Here is a 16,787-nt window from a genome sequence, read left to right on the forward strand (position 1 = left end):
TGCTGGGATAAAAGATAACTGAAAAAAATAATCCATCAAATGTTGAAATCGAATGACAGGTGATCAATGATTCAAGCAGCGAGAATTAACGCACCTTAGAAATAAAACATGTAAATGATGTTGTAACTTCATACAAGGGCCTCATGCTGTTAGTTTCATTCAGCAAATGCCATTTCATCGTGTGGTCTCGTTCACTCCCCATTCTTTATGCATTAACAGAAAAGAGAGTGTCCTTTAGGACAGTGACCTGATTCTGTTTAAATGATTTTGATACATGAGTACATCAAGGTATCTCTCCTCTGCTGCCACATAAGCAGAAAAGTAACCATTCTCTCTTGCTCATTGGCATCCCAGTGCAGCTTAGGCTAGCTAATATCTGAAAAGTACAGTACCTGAGTGACTCGATTTCAGCTTGACCATGGAAGAAGGTGTAATTCTACTGTGAACTCTAATTATTTGTGTTGTTTTATATTTTCAGTGGGGTGGGGGTTGGGTGAGAAGCAGTAAAACTCAACATATGGAAGAATAGTGCTTCATCTTATTAATCTCTATTCAACAGAAGATAGATTTGTGATGGGGAAAGGTCCACTGATGCCTGTTACCAGCCATGACAGTGCTACAGAGATTTACACTGCAGCATCAATCTTGTCAACTAGATACCAAACAGTGACTGCTGGACACTGGGGAAAAGCACAATACTGCTATATATGTGAACTCATTTGTAATGTTGTTGCTTTTTTGATTCATACTTGTATGTCAGGATATTTTCATTGGAACTCACTTTTTGATGAAGTCTCGCTGCCATGTTAACCATGTGAAGCAGTCTCCTCTGTAAAAGTAGAAAGCAGAAGCCTGTTAGTAACAGATAAGAAATCCAGTAAGCACCTTTATAAGCAGCTGAGAACCAGCCTGTCATTTTTACTATTTACTTCACATATGATAGTGATTTAAGTTGTGATTACACAAATTGGACATTATGATTCTTAATGTTTAAGTACAAACTGCATGAACAGAACAGAGTACGTTACTAGCAAACAGGAATCCACGGATTCCACAGGGCAGCCATTGTCTGTAATGAGCTGCAAGCAACAGATGAGACAGGAAGAGTTACTGATATCATGCAGCCACAACTTTGATTTTCAAAAAAGAGCTCATTTGGAACACCTAAACGCCCTGCATGCCTATTGACAAACACCCAAGATTTTATAGCACGAGGAAAATAATGACCATTTTCTATCACAGTGGTATGAATCTTCACCTTAGTCTAATAATATTAATCTGTGAATGCCAAGGAACCAATATATTGATAAAATGCATAATTCTGAAATGCTCCACTTTAAAATCAATGTCAATTTTACATTTTAAAGAATTCTACAAAATGATTTGAAATTATTTTTTAAAGAAACTTTAACATATATTGTACTCAGCACACTGAAGAACTGGTTGTAATTGCTTTATTGCGACTAATATTGGCCATACAATGAAAATACCTTTCTTCAAAAAAAAATCTGTCAATCATTTTTTCAAAACTTTTACAGGTCAAGTGAAATGAATTCTCTAGAAATACCTTTCATTCACATGTTGCACTGTTTTTTTTGTAATGACTGAAAACTAAAGAAAGGGCACCTTTCTCTCAAGATAATTACTTTAACACAAAAGTGATGCATGATGTTTGCCTTACAAATAAAAGAAAACAAGCAGTAAAGTAAAAGAGTAGAATTAGGATTTCAGCAGGCAGTTGTCTCAAGCAGCCAGAAGCTTTTTGCCTGTGCACTGTGGCATTCTTGTAATTTCAAATAAACACTTATCATGTTACTGATTAAAGGTATTGTAAACTATATTCTTGTGTGAAATTGTATTAAAAAACTGTACATTAAATTTTTGTAAAATGAAAAATTGGAAACCACTGAGTCAATCTGTTTTAATTGGGTTCCTATGGAATTGCCATACAACTACATTTTTCAATATACGGTCCCAAAGGTCCCATGCACACTTGTAAAATATAGTTCAAATAGCCTGAATTGTTTTTACATTGGAACATTCACAGGCAGATCAATTACTCCATACACCGGCTTAACTATTAGTGGCAGGAGATGTTACCATACCAAATCATAATCTTTAACTGATCTATGTCACATTCATTCACAAGGGAAATATCACACAAGATGCATACTGTAAACGTCTGTTTAAAAGTGCCTTCAAATTCTATGATTTTCCTATCCCAATACAGTTAGCCTTAGCTTTGTCTAAGAATCATTCCTGTGAGAGAAAAGAAATCAAACCCTAATACTTTCCAAGCCATTTCGCTTCTCATATCGATTTCAAGGATAAACAGAATCAATCATTAATAATTACATTAAGAGATGACCCGCAGGTTAATCATATTCCCTGTGACTCTTACTATGGAATTAACAACAGACCTCCTAGGCTATGTTACCAATTGCTGAGAAACAATTTTTGATAATTGTCAGGAATTGATGCTCACAATTTGATTTAAAAGCAGCAAGTTGAGAAGATTTACAATTATCGTAGTGCATAATGTAACCTTAGAAACATCTAATTTTAGTTCAGTTTGCAGAAATTTTAGGAATTCGATAATTGATGCATATTATTCATCAAATAAATATAAATTAATAATTTTAGTTAAGTATTGAAAATATCATTTGTGAAAGGGATAATATTTATTTTTTGAAGAACATACTGATCTAGTATCTAATAGTATTGGTACATTAATTGGTTTTATTTTCTTGTTGTCATAATTGACTGCTGGCAATTTATTTTTTGCTGAAGAAATGTGCAAAATTCCTATAAAAATAGTAACTTACACGTTTAGCTGAAAGATTTTATGTTCTTCACTTATAGTCTAAATGAACTTCAATGCACTAAAGTTTAATGTAAATGAGTCAGACTTAAAATACGGGTATTGGACTTTTAGATCAACCATAGTTTGTTCTTATAACTTTTCTTTTCACATATGAAATTTGCTAAAATATTAAAGCTTAATTTTTGACAAAGAAATATGCTATTAATATGTATACTAAATACATGCTTGTTACTAAATCATTCCAATAACAAAGCCTTTAGTATAAGCAGAGCAATTATTGCAGATATACAGTAATAACCGTCAATCCGCATCAATTCTCATTGAGCGTCTTTACATGTACCTTCTCAACACCATAGCACCAAAGATTTTATAAGCATCAATCACTCTGTGTTAGAAATACAAACACTTCACTAAATATTCATTTGATTACTTGCCTCAACGTTGAAAACTTTGATCTTAACACATGACATGATTCCAAGTGTTCCAATTATCAAAAATACCAAATATTTGTACCACCAGCAGCAATTCAAAATAGCGTAATGTCTTTTTGGCACAACTCTTAACACAGTGTGTTGAATACTGATTAACTATAAACTAACAACGGATCAAATAAATCGCTACTGGAGATCAAATAAACCTAGAATTCTAAAAGCATATGCGTAATTCCTTTTCAGTATTGTCATACTTGTCTGCACAATTTAAAGTATTTGTGCCTGAAATCTTAATCAGGCACTATGATTCAAAAATTCCATTGGCCTTTATCTAAAAAGATAATAGATTAGGTCAATGTGTAATGGAAAGAGTTGATGTTATCTCTAACTCTGTGGAGCTAAGAATTTTTTTTTGAATATTGATAAAATGTTGAAGCTTTGTATGAAAGGCAAAATGTAACTTCAATGCATTTCAAGAAATAGGTAAGTCTAACTGAAATGGGAGGGCATTTCTTCATGAGGAAAATAGATCTATTCACTTTGGGAGAACGTGCCTCTGATCATGAACAAGACAGATTTTCAACTAAGGAAAAATAGTGTACAGCAAAAGAAGGCAGAATGGGAAATCAGTTTCATTTTCCATTTCAATCACTGCACTGACTTAGCAGGGAGAAAAATCCAACATTTTCAATGCAATTAGAGAACATGTAGATAGCTTAATTTTGGGGGGAAAAAACATATCCCTACTTTCCTTCCAACCAGGATGCACCCTTGGACCTGACTGCTTCCAAAGAATTTTGTTTAATTTCATTTTACCAACATTCTGTAGTATTTAGCTTTTAATTATGTCTACATTTTTAAAGGATGAGAAAGGATATCTTTTTCAATCTGAAATAATCTGACTACAGCAGTGGATCTCCCATGCCTTGTTTACAAAGAGCTCTAGCTCAGAACTGTTAGTGTTATCATTAATAGTGTTACTATTATCATTAACAGCAGCTCAAATTTTGTCATAATAATGATTTCCATATCATAAAATACTGTGGGTTTAAGTAGAGTCCCAAACATCTGTATGAAGAAATTATTTGATCAATTTGACTGGCTGTTTTCCTATGTCAAGAAGTTGATTACAGAATTCTGGATTGTTCAGTGCAAGATGATGAAAAAAGGGTTTAATACAAAATTTCCACAGAATGTTGTACCAGTCCAGATGTTCCCTCTGCCACAATTCTGTGGGTCTTGCATGGCTACTTACTCAACCTTTTGTTTGGAAACTTCAAAACAAAGTTGAATTAAAGGAAAATAAAGAATTTTTTTTAAAAAAAACTAATCTTAATTACAAATATAAGGTTGGTTACAACTTTGGATTTTGGCCCAAAACATCAACCGTGCTTTTTTCCATTGATGCTGCCTGGCCTGCAGAGTTTCTCCAGCATTTTGTGCATGTTGCTCAGATTTCCAGCATCTGCAGATCTTCTCATTTGATTTTCTCTTGTTTCTCGCTTTAGAGCTTGGTATCTGCTCTACCAGGCTGATGGACAAGTGTTAGCTGTAAGCCACAATTACTCTGTTATGTGCCTCTCTAACCTATTCCCTTTTGCCATCCACACCAGCAGTCGTCCTCAGTGGTGGCAAGCATAATGAAACAGCATGTTCTTCTTCTACCATCACTTCATTTCCATCCCCTTGTTTTGCTTCTCTTCCTGTCTTGGTGGTTTAGCTCAAAGGCTGTGGTGAGAAGACTCTCTTTAAAAATTCCTTCAATGATCCACTTCTAAAGAAGTGTATGGATGATACACACAGGGAAATAAATCAGCACAATTCAAGTCAAGTCACTTTTATTGGCATTTCAACCATAACTGCTGGTACAGTACACAACAGAAACAAAACAACGTTCCTCCAGGACCCTGATACTACATGAAACAACACAAAATTACACTAGACTTCAGACCTACACGGGAGGATATATTAACATGCATTAATTAGGACACTTGCGATTTACTACTGACTCAAGTCTGGCCTTAGTTCAACCTGTGTAGCTCTGCATACCCTTAAGATGGAAGGCTCCCTCCTCCAGCTTGTAAAACAGCAGGCACAAGAAAGCTCTCATTCTTCCAACTGGGTAACTTCTCTGTTGAAATAGGACAAGAGATTTATTTTGCAAACAGCAGCATTCCAAAGTCAATAACGGTCTTTATTGCTGGGGGTAGCTGTGCAACTGGGAGTGAGGGGACGTAGTGCAAGGATCGCAACTGGAGTTAAAATCCTCAAAGGAGAGTTTGCAAAGCTGTAGCTTTGCCTTCATATTCCTCAACAGGCCATGGTCTTCCTTTTTCCGCCTGCATTTCTCTATACTCCTCAGAGCATCAAGACTGGAGGTCACGATCTGAGTCACGTCCTGCCAAGAGGTCTCAAGGACAGTCAGCACACACCCTTTCCTCCCACTACCACACTCTCTGTGGTGCACAGCATTTCCTTACTAGCGACAATTTAGCTCAGTCAATACGATTCACATCTCAGCTTTTGCAACAACGTACTCGAACGTTTTCTTCTGCTGACTCCACTTCCTTCCATTCAGGCTTTACTGCTGTTTGCCTGCCAAGACGATTGTTCTTTTCACGGTTGAAGCACAATCGTGATTGTTGTGTGAGCAAACTGCTGGCAGCTGCTGCAAATTCAGTGAGCAGAGATTGCAGCCCCTGCTGCCAAGATTCATTGCTGGGACAAAACCCACCTGCAGGCTTGCACCAATTGCCATCATAGTCCAAGATGGCCATTTGGTGAAGGGAGAACACTGTTTTGTAATGCCCCACACAAGGAAACAAGTCATTATGAGCCCACTCATACCCACTTCTTTCAGCAAGATCTTGCTCATATTTTTCACCCTGACTGTTGGCTAATTCATAAATATTTAAAATTACATATTAAAAAAATTCCTATATACCACCAATTATAGTTGAGGATTCCTTGCAAAGTAATTTAAAGTGTGCGGGATACCCTAACATATATTTCTTCAAAGAATTAAATTGGAATTTTAGTACAGTTTCATTTATTGCCTTAAATGTACAACTACTTGATCATAAGGCAAATACGAGGAAATCTGCAGATGCCAGAAATTCAAGCAACACACACAAAATGCTGGTGGAATGCAGCAGGTCAGGCAGCATCTATAGGGTCTCCTATAGATGTTGCCTGACCTCCTGCGTTCCACCAGCATTTTGTATTTGTAACTATCTGATCATATTTTCTTCTTCAATACAAAATCATTTTGATGGGGTGACCTCCAGAGCACAGCGCATCTCATTCATTAAACTAAGAAATCATTCACATTTACCACAGCACTTAAACTATAGCATGAATGAAAGTAAAATAAAGGAAAGGAAAGATGAGAGTAAAAGAGTAAAATTGAGAAAATCACAGATAATTTGGCAGTGATTATGAGTTTTCAGGTTAAGGCGTTAACTAATTCTGAAAATGACAAGGCAAAACTTTCCCTAGAGATATGAACGAACACATATCTGATGAAGGACAACATCATGCCATTATAAAAATGCTAATTCATTCTGAAAAGTATCATTACAGATGGCTTTTGGATGAGCTAAGCTATTCCAACAGCATCTTCCAAATTTTCACTTTTAGTTGTTGGTATGTGATTTACAGCCGAATAACAGTAGGCCTCACTGCTTTCTTTACAAAGTCTAGCCCAGTTATAATGAAAAAAAAAGGCATTAGTGTTGATGTTCGAATAAAAGTTCCTGAACCTAAATTAATCAATATTATCTCTGACTTGGAATATAAAAATGAAGTTCCTATATGCCATTCTTTTACACACATTTCACATTCAATGTGAAACCTCCAAAGTGCAAAGATCAGAAATGAGACTTGCCAATGCACACTGACAACAAACATTTAGTGAAAAATTTATTAATAATGTGATTATTGGTGACTATTTTTGGCATAAATATATTTCCACTGTTAATGCCTAAGGTAATAGAAAACATAGACCTTCTTCAGTTTTCAAGTAATATTGATTTATCTTATCCTTTCCAGAGCTTGGCGGGGGACATTAGCTTGCCTCAATGACCCTCAGTCAGGGATGGCTTCTATTCCAATCATTGGATGATCTGTATGAACTGTGTGTGCTATTAAATTGAAAGTTGATCACATTACAGGTCCCAGTTATCCAAATCACAGTAAGTACTTAATTTCAGGAGAGTTACATAAACTTAGCAAGTAAAGTAAATTCTCAGCCCATAGCCTAAACCTATTCCTCTTCTCGTTCTTAACATCATATACATTTGGTACAGGAATCCTTGGGTTATAAACACCCAACCTCTGGATACTTGTACTTACAAACATAATGTAAGCGACAAACACACAAAATGCTGGAGGAACCCATCAGACCAAGAAGCATCTACGGAAAAGATGTTTTGGTGCGAGACCGTTCAGCAGGACTAGGAAAACAGAGGAGAAGTCAGAGTAAGAAGGTGGGGGGGGAGAGGAGGAAGAAGTATAAGGTGGTAGGTACCAGGAGAGGGGGAGGAGTGAAGTAAAGAGCTGGGCTGTTGACTGGTACAAGACAAAGTGCTGGAGAACGGGGGAATCTGACAGGAGAGAGTAGAAGACCATGAAAGAAAGGGAAATGGGAGGAACACCAGGAGGAGGTGATGGGCAGGCAAAGAGAAAAGGTGAGAGTGGGAAACCTGGAGAATGGCGGGGGGGGGGGGGGGGGCGGGGTGGAATTACTGAAGTTATATTGATGCTTACGCCATCAGGTTGGGGGCTACCCAGACGGAATATAAGGTGCTGCTTCTCCAACCTGAGTGTGGCCTCATCACAACAGTAGAGGCCGTGGACTGACATGTCAGAATGGGAGTGGGAAGTAGAATTGAAATAGGTGGCCACTGGTTGATCTAGCTTTTTCTGGTGCTTGACGAAGCAGTCTTCCAATCTACATCGTGTCTCACTGATATACAGGAGACCACACCAGGAGCACCTGATACAGTAGATGATCTCAACAAACTTACAAGTGCAGTGTCTCCTAATCTTGGAAGGACTGTTTAGGGCCCTGAATGGTAGTGCAGGGGCATGTATATCACTTGTTCCTCTTGAAAGGTCAAGTACCTAGTGAGATATCAGTGGGGAGGGATGAATGGACAAGTGAGTCGCGCAGAGAACGGCCCCAGCGGAATGTGCGGGTAGGGGTGGGAAAGATGTGCTTGGTGCTGGGATCCCATGGAGATGGCGGAATTACATGGTGGATGTGGAGGCTAATGGGGTAATAGGTGATGATCAGTGGTCACATAACCAGGTCCTCCATAGCATAATAATTTTCAGAAGTTCAACCTACGTACATGCATTCATTCCTAAAGACAGAACTAGTTTTTTTCTCTTCTCACTTCTAACAACAGTTCTTTCTTAACAGTCTTATATTCTTCTGATGATATTAATTACAATACCGTGGCGGTATCATCATCATCATGTCTCATGCATATGACAAGGGCATTCATGGTTCCATGACCACGATGTTCTTTGCATATTTGTCTATATAAGTGGTTTGCCATTGCCTTCTTCTGGGCAGTGTCTTTACACAACAGGTGACCCCATCCATTATCAATACTCTTCAGAGATTGTCTGCCCGGCGTCAGTGGTCACATGACCAGAACTTGTGATATGCACCAGCTGCTGATACGACCGTCCACCACCTGCTCCCACGGTTTGATGTGATCCTCACCGGGGGGGCCAAGCAGACGCTACACCTTGCCCAAAGGTGACGCATAGGCTAGCGAAGGGATTGAGTGCCTGACACCTCCTTGGGAGATATGTGTCCCCACCCTGCCAACCAAGGGGGTACAGTTCCATATTTAGTGATTTATTTGTATATGTCCAAACTTATGGACAAAATTACCATCCGGACATTTGCAAAAATAGATCTTGTTTGTTATCCAATGACAGCTAGTTCCTGTTCAAAGGAACTTGCAGACATAGTTTTGACAATTTTTAATTTTTTATTCATTCTCAATAACAATCTCTGATTTATTACTGCTGTGCATATTAAAACTACTGTAAAATGCCTTATTTAGTGATTCTGCTGTTCTAGAACAACATCATTAATTTTATTTACTCACTAAATAGTAATATTATGTTGACAGCATTAACTTGGACTTCAAATTGATTTTGTGAATTTAAGAAATCCATGAATTATTGTATTACTTTTTTCTATTATCGTTCAGTTTATTTCAGAGGAAATGTGAATACGCATTTTTTATTCCATTACATTTAAAGTAAAATAATCATTTCTTGATGGTATGAACTGGGCAAATAAGGCCAACATGTGACCATTCTCACCAAGGCTGGATACATTAATCTTCTGTAGCTCAGACCAGCAGTAAGCACGGCATAGGGACTGGACACTTAGTCGAGGACTTGCTCCAATAACTGCCAGGCTCCTGACAGGCCTTAAAGCCGGAGTTTGCCGCTTGTGAAGCTTAAAAATCTCTTTAAGAAGAAGTACAAGAGATTCTGCAGATGTTGGGAATCTTGAGGAACACAAACAAAATGCTGAGGAACTCAGCAGGGCAGGACGCATCACCGGAGATGTATAAACAGTTGAGGTTTTGGGCCAAGAGCATTCATCAGGGCTGGAAAGAAAGGGGGTAAAAGCCAGAATAAGAATATGGGGGAGGGAGGGGAAGGAGTACAAACTGACAGGTGAGCACAGGTGAGGGGGAAGGTAGGTGGGTGAGAAAATGGGGATGAAGTTAAGAAGCTGTAAGGTGAAAGGTGAAAGAGGCTGAGAAGAAGGAATCTGATATGAGAGGACAGTGGATCATGGGAGAAAAGGAAAGAACCTCAGGACTTGCATCGCCAGGTTCAAAAACAGTTATTACCCCTTAACTATCAGGCTCTTGAACAAAGGCGGATAACTGCACCTGTGGGAGGTGACAGCCAATTGAGGAGAAGAGAAAGGGTAAGAGGGAAATGGGGATTGGAAAAAGAATGAAGGGGAGGGGAGAGAACTTAACAGAATTTGAAGAAATTGGTGTTTTTTGTCTGGGTGAGCACACAGCTGAGGAGTCAGACAGCAGCAGAACTGTTAAACAGTTTGAAAATATCTCCAATAAAACATAGACCAAGGTTGGCCACAGTAGGTATTTATTCCATATAAAAATGAGGGGTGACCTCACAGAAATTTACTAAATCATGAGGCATATAGATAAAAAGGATAGAACCAAATGGCAACTTCTTTACACAGGGGATAGTGAGCAGCTGGAATGAGCTGCCAGTGGAAGTGGTCGGGGCAGGTACAACTGCAGCATTGAAGAAGCACTCGGAAAGGAACATGGGGGTGGGGAGGAGCTGGAAGAGTTATGAGATCGAATGTGGACAATTGGGATGAGCAGACAGATGCTGTGGTTGGCCTGGACCACTTGGGCCAAAGTGCCTGTTTCTGTGCTTTATTACAACATGATTCTTTTTTTAAATTTGCTATAAATAAAACATTGCAATGTTTCTTTAAACAAAAATGAAATAAATGTAAACACATGTGAAATTATTAAACTAAAGCAAAGATATATTGAGAGTTCTCTGCCCCTTAAATCTGTGCTCTGAAATCCCCAAGTCCATGAGGTCTGCAATCCCAGTGAAATCAATGGGCCTTCATATCTCGCATTAAATCTTCCTCAATTCAGGATACCAAAGGCATATCCCCCTACAACACATAGGAATTCAGCAAGATTGGGCTTTGCCATCGGGAATCCAGCAATAAAGTAAACAGATAGAGTAATAGAGCACAGTAGCACAGAAACAGACTCTTTGGCCCATCTAGTCCATGCTGTCTGAGGTAAAACACCAAATGCTCCAATCAAAACTGTTGGCCACAGCCAGCACAATTTAGTCTCCAATTGTTATAAAGTCAGAAACCATTTTAATGTGCATTCCCCACCACCATCCTTATACAGTGCAAGCATTAACTTTAAAGCACGCCCGGCCAATATCAGAGTGTCAAAGAGAAGTACAGCACAGAAACAAGCCCTTCGGCCCATCTAGTCCATGCTGACACATTCTAAACTGCCAACTCCCATCAACCTACACTGAGACCATAGCCCTTCATATCCCTACCATCCATGCACCTATCCAAACTTCCCTTATGTGTTCAAATTGAGCTCGCATGCAGCACTTGTGCAGGCAGCTCATTCCACAATGTCACGACCCTCCGAGTGAAGAAGTTTCTCCTCATAGAAACATAGAAAATAGGTGCAGGAGTAGGCCATTCAGCCCTTTGAGCCTGCACACCATTCAGTATGATCGTGGCTGATCATCCAACTCAGAACCCTGTACCTGCTTTCTCTCCATAACCCCTGATCCCTTTAGCCACAAAGGCCATATCTAACTTCCTCTTAAATATAGCCAATGAACTGGCCTCAACTGTTTCCTCCGGCAGAGAATTCCACAGATTCACCACCCTCAATGTGAAGAAGTTTTTCCTTATCTCGGTCCTAAAAGGCTTCCCGGTTATCCTTAAACTGTGACCCCTCGTTCTGGACTTCCCCAACATTGGAAACAATCTTCATGCATCTAGCCTGTCCAATCCCTTTAGAATTTTATATGTTTCAATAAGATCCCCCCTCAATCTTCTAAATTCCTGTGAGTATAAGCCTAGTTGATCCAGTCTTTCTTCATATGAAAGTCCTGCCATCCCAGGAATCAATCTGGTGAACCTTCCCTGTACTCCCTCTATGGCAAGAAGGTCTTTCCTCAGATTAGGGGACCAAAACTGCACACAATACTCAAGGTGCAGTCTCACCAAGGCCTTGTACAACTGCAGTAGAACCTCCCTGCTCCTGTACTCAAATCCTTTTGCTATGAATGCCAACATACCATTTGCCTTTTTCCCCACCTGCTGTACCTGCATGCCCACCTTCAATGACTGGTGTGCATTGACACGCAGGTCTCGTTGCATCTTCCCTTTTCCTAATTGGCCACCGTTCAGATAATAATCTGTTTTCCTGTTCTTGCAACCAAAGTGGATAACCTCACATTTATCCACATTAAATTGCATCTGCCATGAATTTGCCCAGTCACCTAACCTATCCAAGTCACCCTGCATCCTCTTAGTATCCTCCTCCCAGCTAACACCGCCGCCCAGCTTTGTGTCATCCGCAAACTTGGAGATGCTGGATTTAATTCCCTCATCTAAATCATTAATATATATTGTAAACAACTGGGGTCCCAGCACTGAGCCTTGCGGTACCCCACTAGTCACTGCCTGCCATTCTGAACAGGTCCCGTTTACTCCCACTCTTTGCTTCCTGTCTGCCAACCAATTCTCTATCCACATCAATACCATATCCCCAATACCTTGTGCTTTAAGTTTGCACACTATTCTCCTGTGTGGGGCCTTGTCAAAAGCCTTTTGAAAATCTAAATATACCACATCCACTGGCTTTCCCCTATCCACTCTACTAGTTACATCTTCAAAAAATTCTCTAAGATTCATCAGACATGATTTTCCTTTCACAAATCCATGCTGACTTTGTCTGATGATTTCACCTCTTTCCAAATCTGCTGTTATCACATCTTTGATAACCGACTCTAGCATTTTCCCCACCACCGATGTCAGACTAACCGGTCTATAATTCCCCGGTTTCTCTCTCCCTCCTTTTTTAAAAAGTGGGGTTACATTAGCCACCCTCCAATCCTCGGGCACTAATCCAGAATCTAAGGAGTTTTGAAAAATTATCACTAATGCATCCACTATTTCTTGGGCTGCTTCCTTAAGCACTCTGGGATGCAGATCATCTGGCCCTGGGGATTTATCTGCCTTTAATCCCTTCAATTTACCTAACTTCACTTCCCTAATAACATGTATTTCCCTCAGTTCCTCCATCTCACTAGACCCTCGGTCCCTTACTATTTCCGGAAGATTATTTATGTCCTCCTTAGTGAAGACAGAACCAAAGTAGTTATTCAATTGGTCTGCCATGTCTTTGTTCCCTATGATCAATTCACCTGTTTCTGACTATAAAGGACCTACATTTGTCTTGACCAATCGTTTTCTTTTCACGTATCTATAAAAGCCTTTACAATCAGTTTTTATGTTCCCTGCCAGCTTTCTCTCATAATCTTTTTTCCCTTTCCTAATTAAGCCCTTTGTCCTCCTCGGCTGGTCTCTGAATTTCTCCCAGTCATCAGGTGTGCCGCTTTTTTTTGCAAATTTATATGTTTCTTCTTTGGACTTGATACTATCCCTAATTTCCCTTGTCAGCCACGGGTGCACTACCTTCCCTGGTTGACACACCACTCATGCTCCCCTTAAACTTTTCGCTTTTCACTCTTAATCCATGACCTCCAGCTGTAGTCCCACCCAACCTCAGTGGAAAAAGCTAGCTTGCATTGACCCTATCTACACCCCTCATAAAACTGAATTGCATGTTACACTTAAAAAATCTTCCTTCAAGGTATATCCCCTGATAGAAGTAGATAAAAGAATACTATTTAAGAAGTAAGTTATTTGTCAGAAGGATAGACATACAAATAGAACAATTAAAAAATCAATTCAATTAGTTTTTCATCTGTTATGACTACTCATATGTCAAGAAAAGTTAAAAGCAGAATGTACTGCAAAAGTAAAAATCCTAATGTGACATTACAAAGTAGAACAAATTATTAGCAGTGAGCTTTGGCAGCTATTCAATCCCAGGTATCTACTTTGTACATAAACCATTGAAACTTCAAGCTTATTGTTTATGATGTCACTAGAACCACTCAGGATGAATTATTACACAGTAATTCTCTGCCAGAGATTTCAGTCTATATTTATTTTACAAGTGAAGAGGCTGCAGAACTTCTGAGGACAACAGACATAAACAAGCAAAGATGCCAATATTCCCTGACTATTTTTATTCCTCGCTCTTCTATTCCCATGGGAAGAAGTGCTTTGGCCCTGTAGTTATGTCAAGTTTAAATCACATCACATAATGAACTCACGAATTGTTTAACAGCTTCAAGGGAAAGTCTTACACAAAATAAACAACGTACACTACTTCCTCTTTATATCCATTCTTCCCACTTCTTCCTGTCTCCCAACTTCAAGACCAGCACTGATCTAATAAATGGAATGAAGAGCATTATGTAAAGCTACCACCTGAACTTTGCTCTTTATTCTGCCCGATATCAAAATCAAACAAACACAATAACAGTGAAAACACAGTAAAGTACAACTTCCTATTTCTAAGCAAACAAAGGAAGATTCCAGCAGGACACGGAAAACCAGATGCTATTTGGTGGCCTGTAGGCTAAGTTCTGCTTCACAAATATAAGCCTAGAAGGCACACACTCTTTATGACAAACTTTATACAACTGGTTCAAAAATTTTAAGTCGTTATACTGGAAATTCAGTGCACTTTGTATAAAAAGGACTTGGCATGGTCTTGCAGCAGCAATCAAAAAAGGGAGGACATTTTAAAGGTACAACATCAGAGAGTGGACAAGAAAACGTCGTTGGAAATCAGTTAGACTTTTAGAGCACATAAGCATAACACAAATCAGCTACCTTTCAATTCATCGTTGCTGTCCTAAATTGTGAAATGAGTCAATTTCAAAATGTTTATAAATGTTTGCAGGCACATCAGTGACCTACTCTCACCCAGTCTCTGAAGTCCTATTTTCACATTGAACATTACTGATGGTCGCAGTGCTGAAAAGACTCTAGGTCAGAGGTTCCCAACCTGGTGTCCACAGACTCCGAGCTTAATTGTACTGGAATCGCTGCTCTACGTTTTGGAAAGAGGTCTCTAAATCTCTAAACCACTTATTTATGACACATGTTGCTTTTCATACCGTTCCGCTCCGTGCGGAGGGATGGGGGCTTTTTGGGGGGGGGGGTGTTGATGATTCAGATGCTGCTCCTTTTTGAAAGGGGGAGTGGGTTTTGATGTTTCTCTCTGAATGACTTTCATGCTCTTTCTTTGTTTCGTGGCTATCTGGAGAAAAACAGAGTCACATATGGATACACACTTTGATAATAATGAACCCTCAAATTGCTAAATTAGTGACGTGGTTTATTATTGTTACATGTACCAAGGAAAAGCGAATACGATGTTTTCCATGCTGTGCAAACAGATCTTTTAATCAAACCAACACACATAAAATGCTGGAGGAACTCAGCAGGCCAGACAACATCCATAGAAACAAGTGGAGTCGATGTTTTGGGCCGAGACCCTTCGGCAGGACTGGAAAAAAAAAAGCTGAGGGGGAGATTTGAAAGGTAGGGGAGGGGAGAGAGAAACACCAGGCAGTAAGTGAAACGGAGGGGGAGGGATGAAGCAAAGAGCTAGGAAGTCGACTAGTGAAAGAGACAGAAGGCCATGGAAGAAAGAAAGGGGGGGGGGGAGGAGGAGCACCACAGGGAGTTGATGGGTGGGCAAGGAGATAACATGAGAGGGGACAAGGGGATGGGAAATGGTGAAGGGGTTGGGAGTGGAGGCATTATGAGAAGTTTGAGAGATCAATGTCCACGCCATCAGGTTGGAGGCTACCCAAACGGAATATAAGGTGTTGCTCCTCCACCCTCAGTGTGGCCTTATCCCGACAGTGCAGGAGGCCATGGATGGACATAATGGAATGGGAATGGGAAGTGGAATTAAAATGAGTGGCCACAGGGAGATCCGCTTGTTCTGGCGGACGGAGCGTCATGTCAATACATCAAAATAGTACAAAGGAAAATCAATTAACAGATTGATTATGGTGTTACAGTCACAAGGAAGGTGCAAAGCCATGATGAGGTAGATTGTGCGGTCAAGAGTCCACCTGAATGTATAATAGGACCTTTCAATAATCTAATAACAGTGGGATAGAAGGTCCTAGAACCTGATGGTACATGTTCGTAGCCTTTTGTATCTTCTGGCTGATGGGAGAGGTAGAGGAAGAGAGAATGACCAGAATGGAAGTCATTAATTACATTGGTTCCTTTACCACAGCAGCAAGAAGTGTAGGCAGAGTCGACCAAGGAGAGACTAATTTTTGTGATATGCTGAGCTGTGTCCACAGCTCTCTGCAGTTTCTTGTGGTGTCTGGCAGAGCAGCTGCCATATCAAGCCATGATTCACCCAGACAGGATGCTTTCTCAGGTGCACCTATAAAAATATCGGCAAACCTTTGGATGTGTTACTGTATTAAAGGCGTTATATGAACAAAACCTGCGGCAGAGACAGAACATTTAGAGAAGTAACGGTTTGAAGTCTAACGATGCATTATGTGGTTTATTTTTGTTCATTGTGTATGTCAGTCATTTGGATATGGACGATATCAAATAAACTGTAGATACCACAGATAAGAGACAAATTAACTCCCTAATACATCAAAGGCAGTCCTACAAGCATATCGATAACATTTGAAATGAACAAAATGTAAAAATTAGAAGTGTTGGCCACAAAAGGTAAATAGCAGAATATATCGTGAGTATATTGGTGTGAAAGACTTAAGATTTAGAGGTGCAAGTTCAGAGAACCCTGGAAGCCAGTTCTCAGTCT

General features: G+C 39.6%; 1 protein-coding gene across 5 annotated transcripts in view; it reads right to left on the minus strand.

Annotated features, from left to right (window-relative positions):
- mgmt (O-6-methylguanine-DNA methyltransferase) overlaps positions 1 to 16,787 on the minus strand; it is a 407,371-nt gene that overhangs the window by 374,601 nt on the left and 15,983 nt on the right. For 2 of the 5 annotated variants that reach the window (XM_059947676.1, XM_059947675.1), the window contains exon 2: positions 782 to 829. In XM_059947676.1, coding sequence (XP_059803659.1) covers positions 782 to 814 — 33 coding nt within the window. In that variant the 5' untranslated portion in view covers positions 815 to 829. Of the gene's footprint in view, positions 1 to 94; positions 204 to 781; positions 830 to 5,304; positions 5,387 to 16,787 lie in introns of all 5 variants that reach the window. The other 3 variants (XM_059947673.1, XM_059947672.1, XM_059947677.1) reach the window with 3 other exon arrangements.

This window comes from Hypanus sabinus, chromosome 22 (assembly GCF_030144855.1).
Source record: "Hypanus sabinus isolate sHypSab1 chromosome 22, sHypSab1.hap1, whole genome shotgun sequence".
NCBI classification, from domain to species: Eukaryota; Metazoa; Chordata; class Chondrichthyes; order Myliobatiformes; family Dasyatidae; genus Hypanus; species Hypanus sabinus.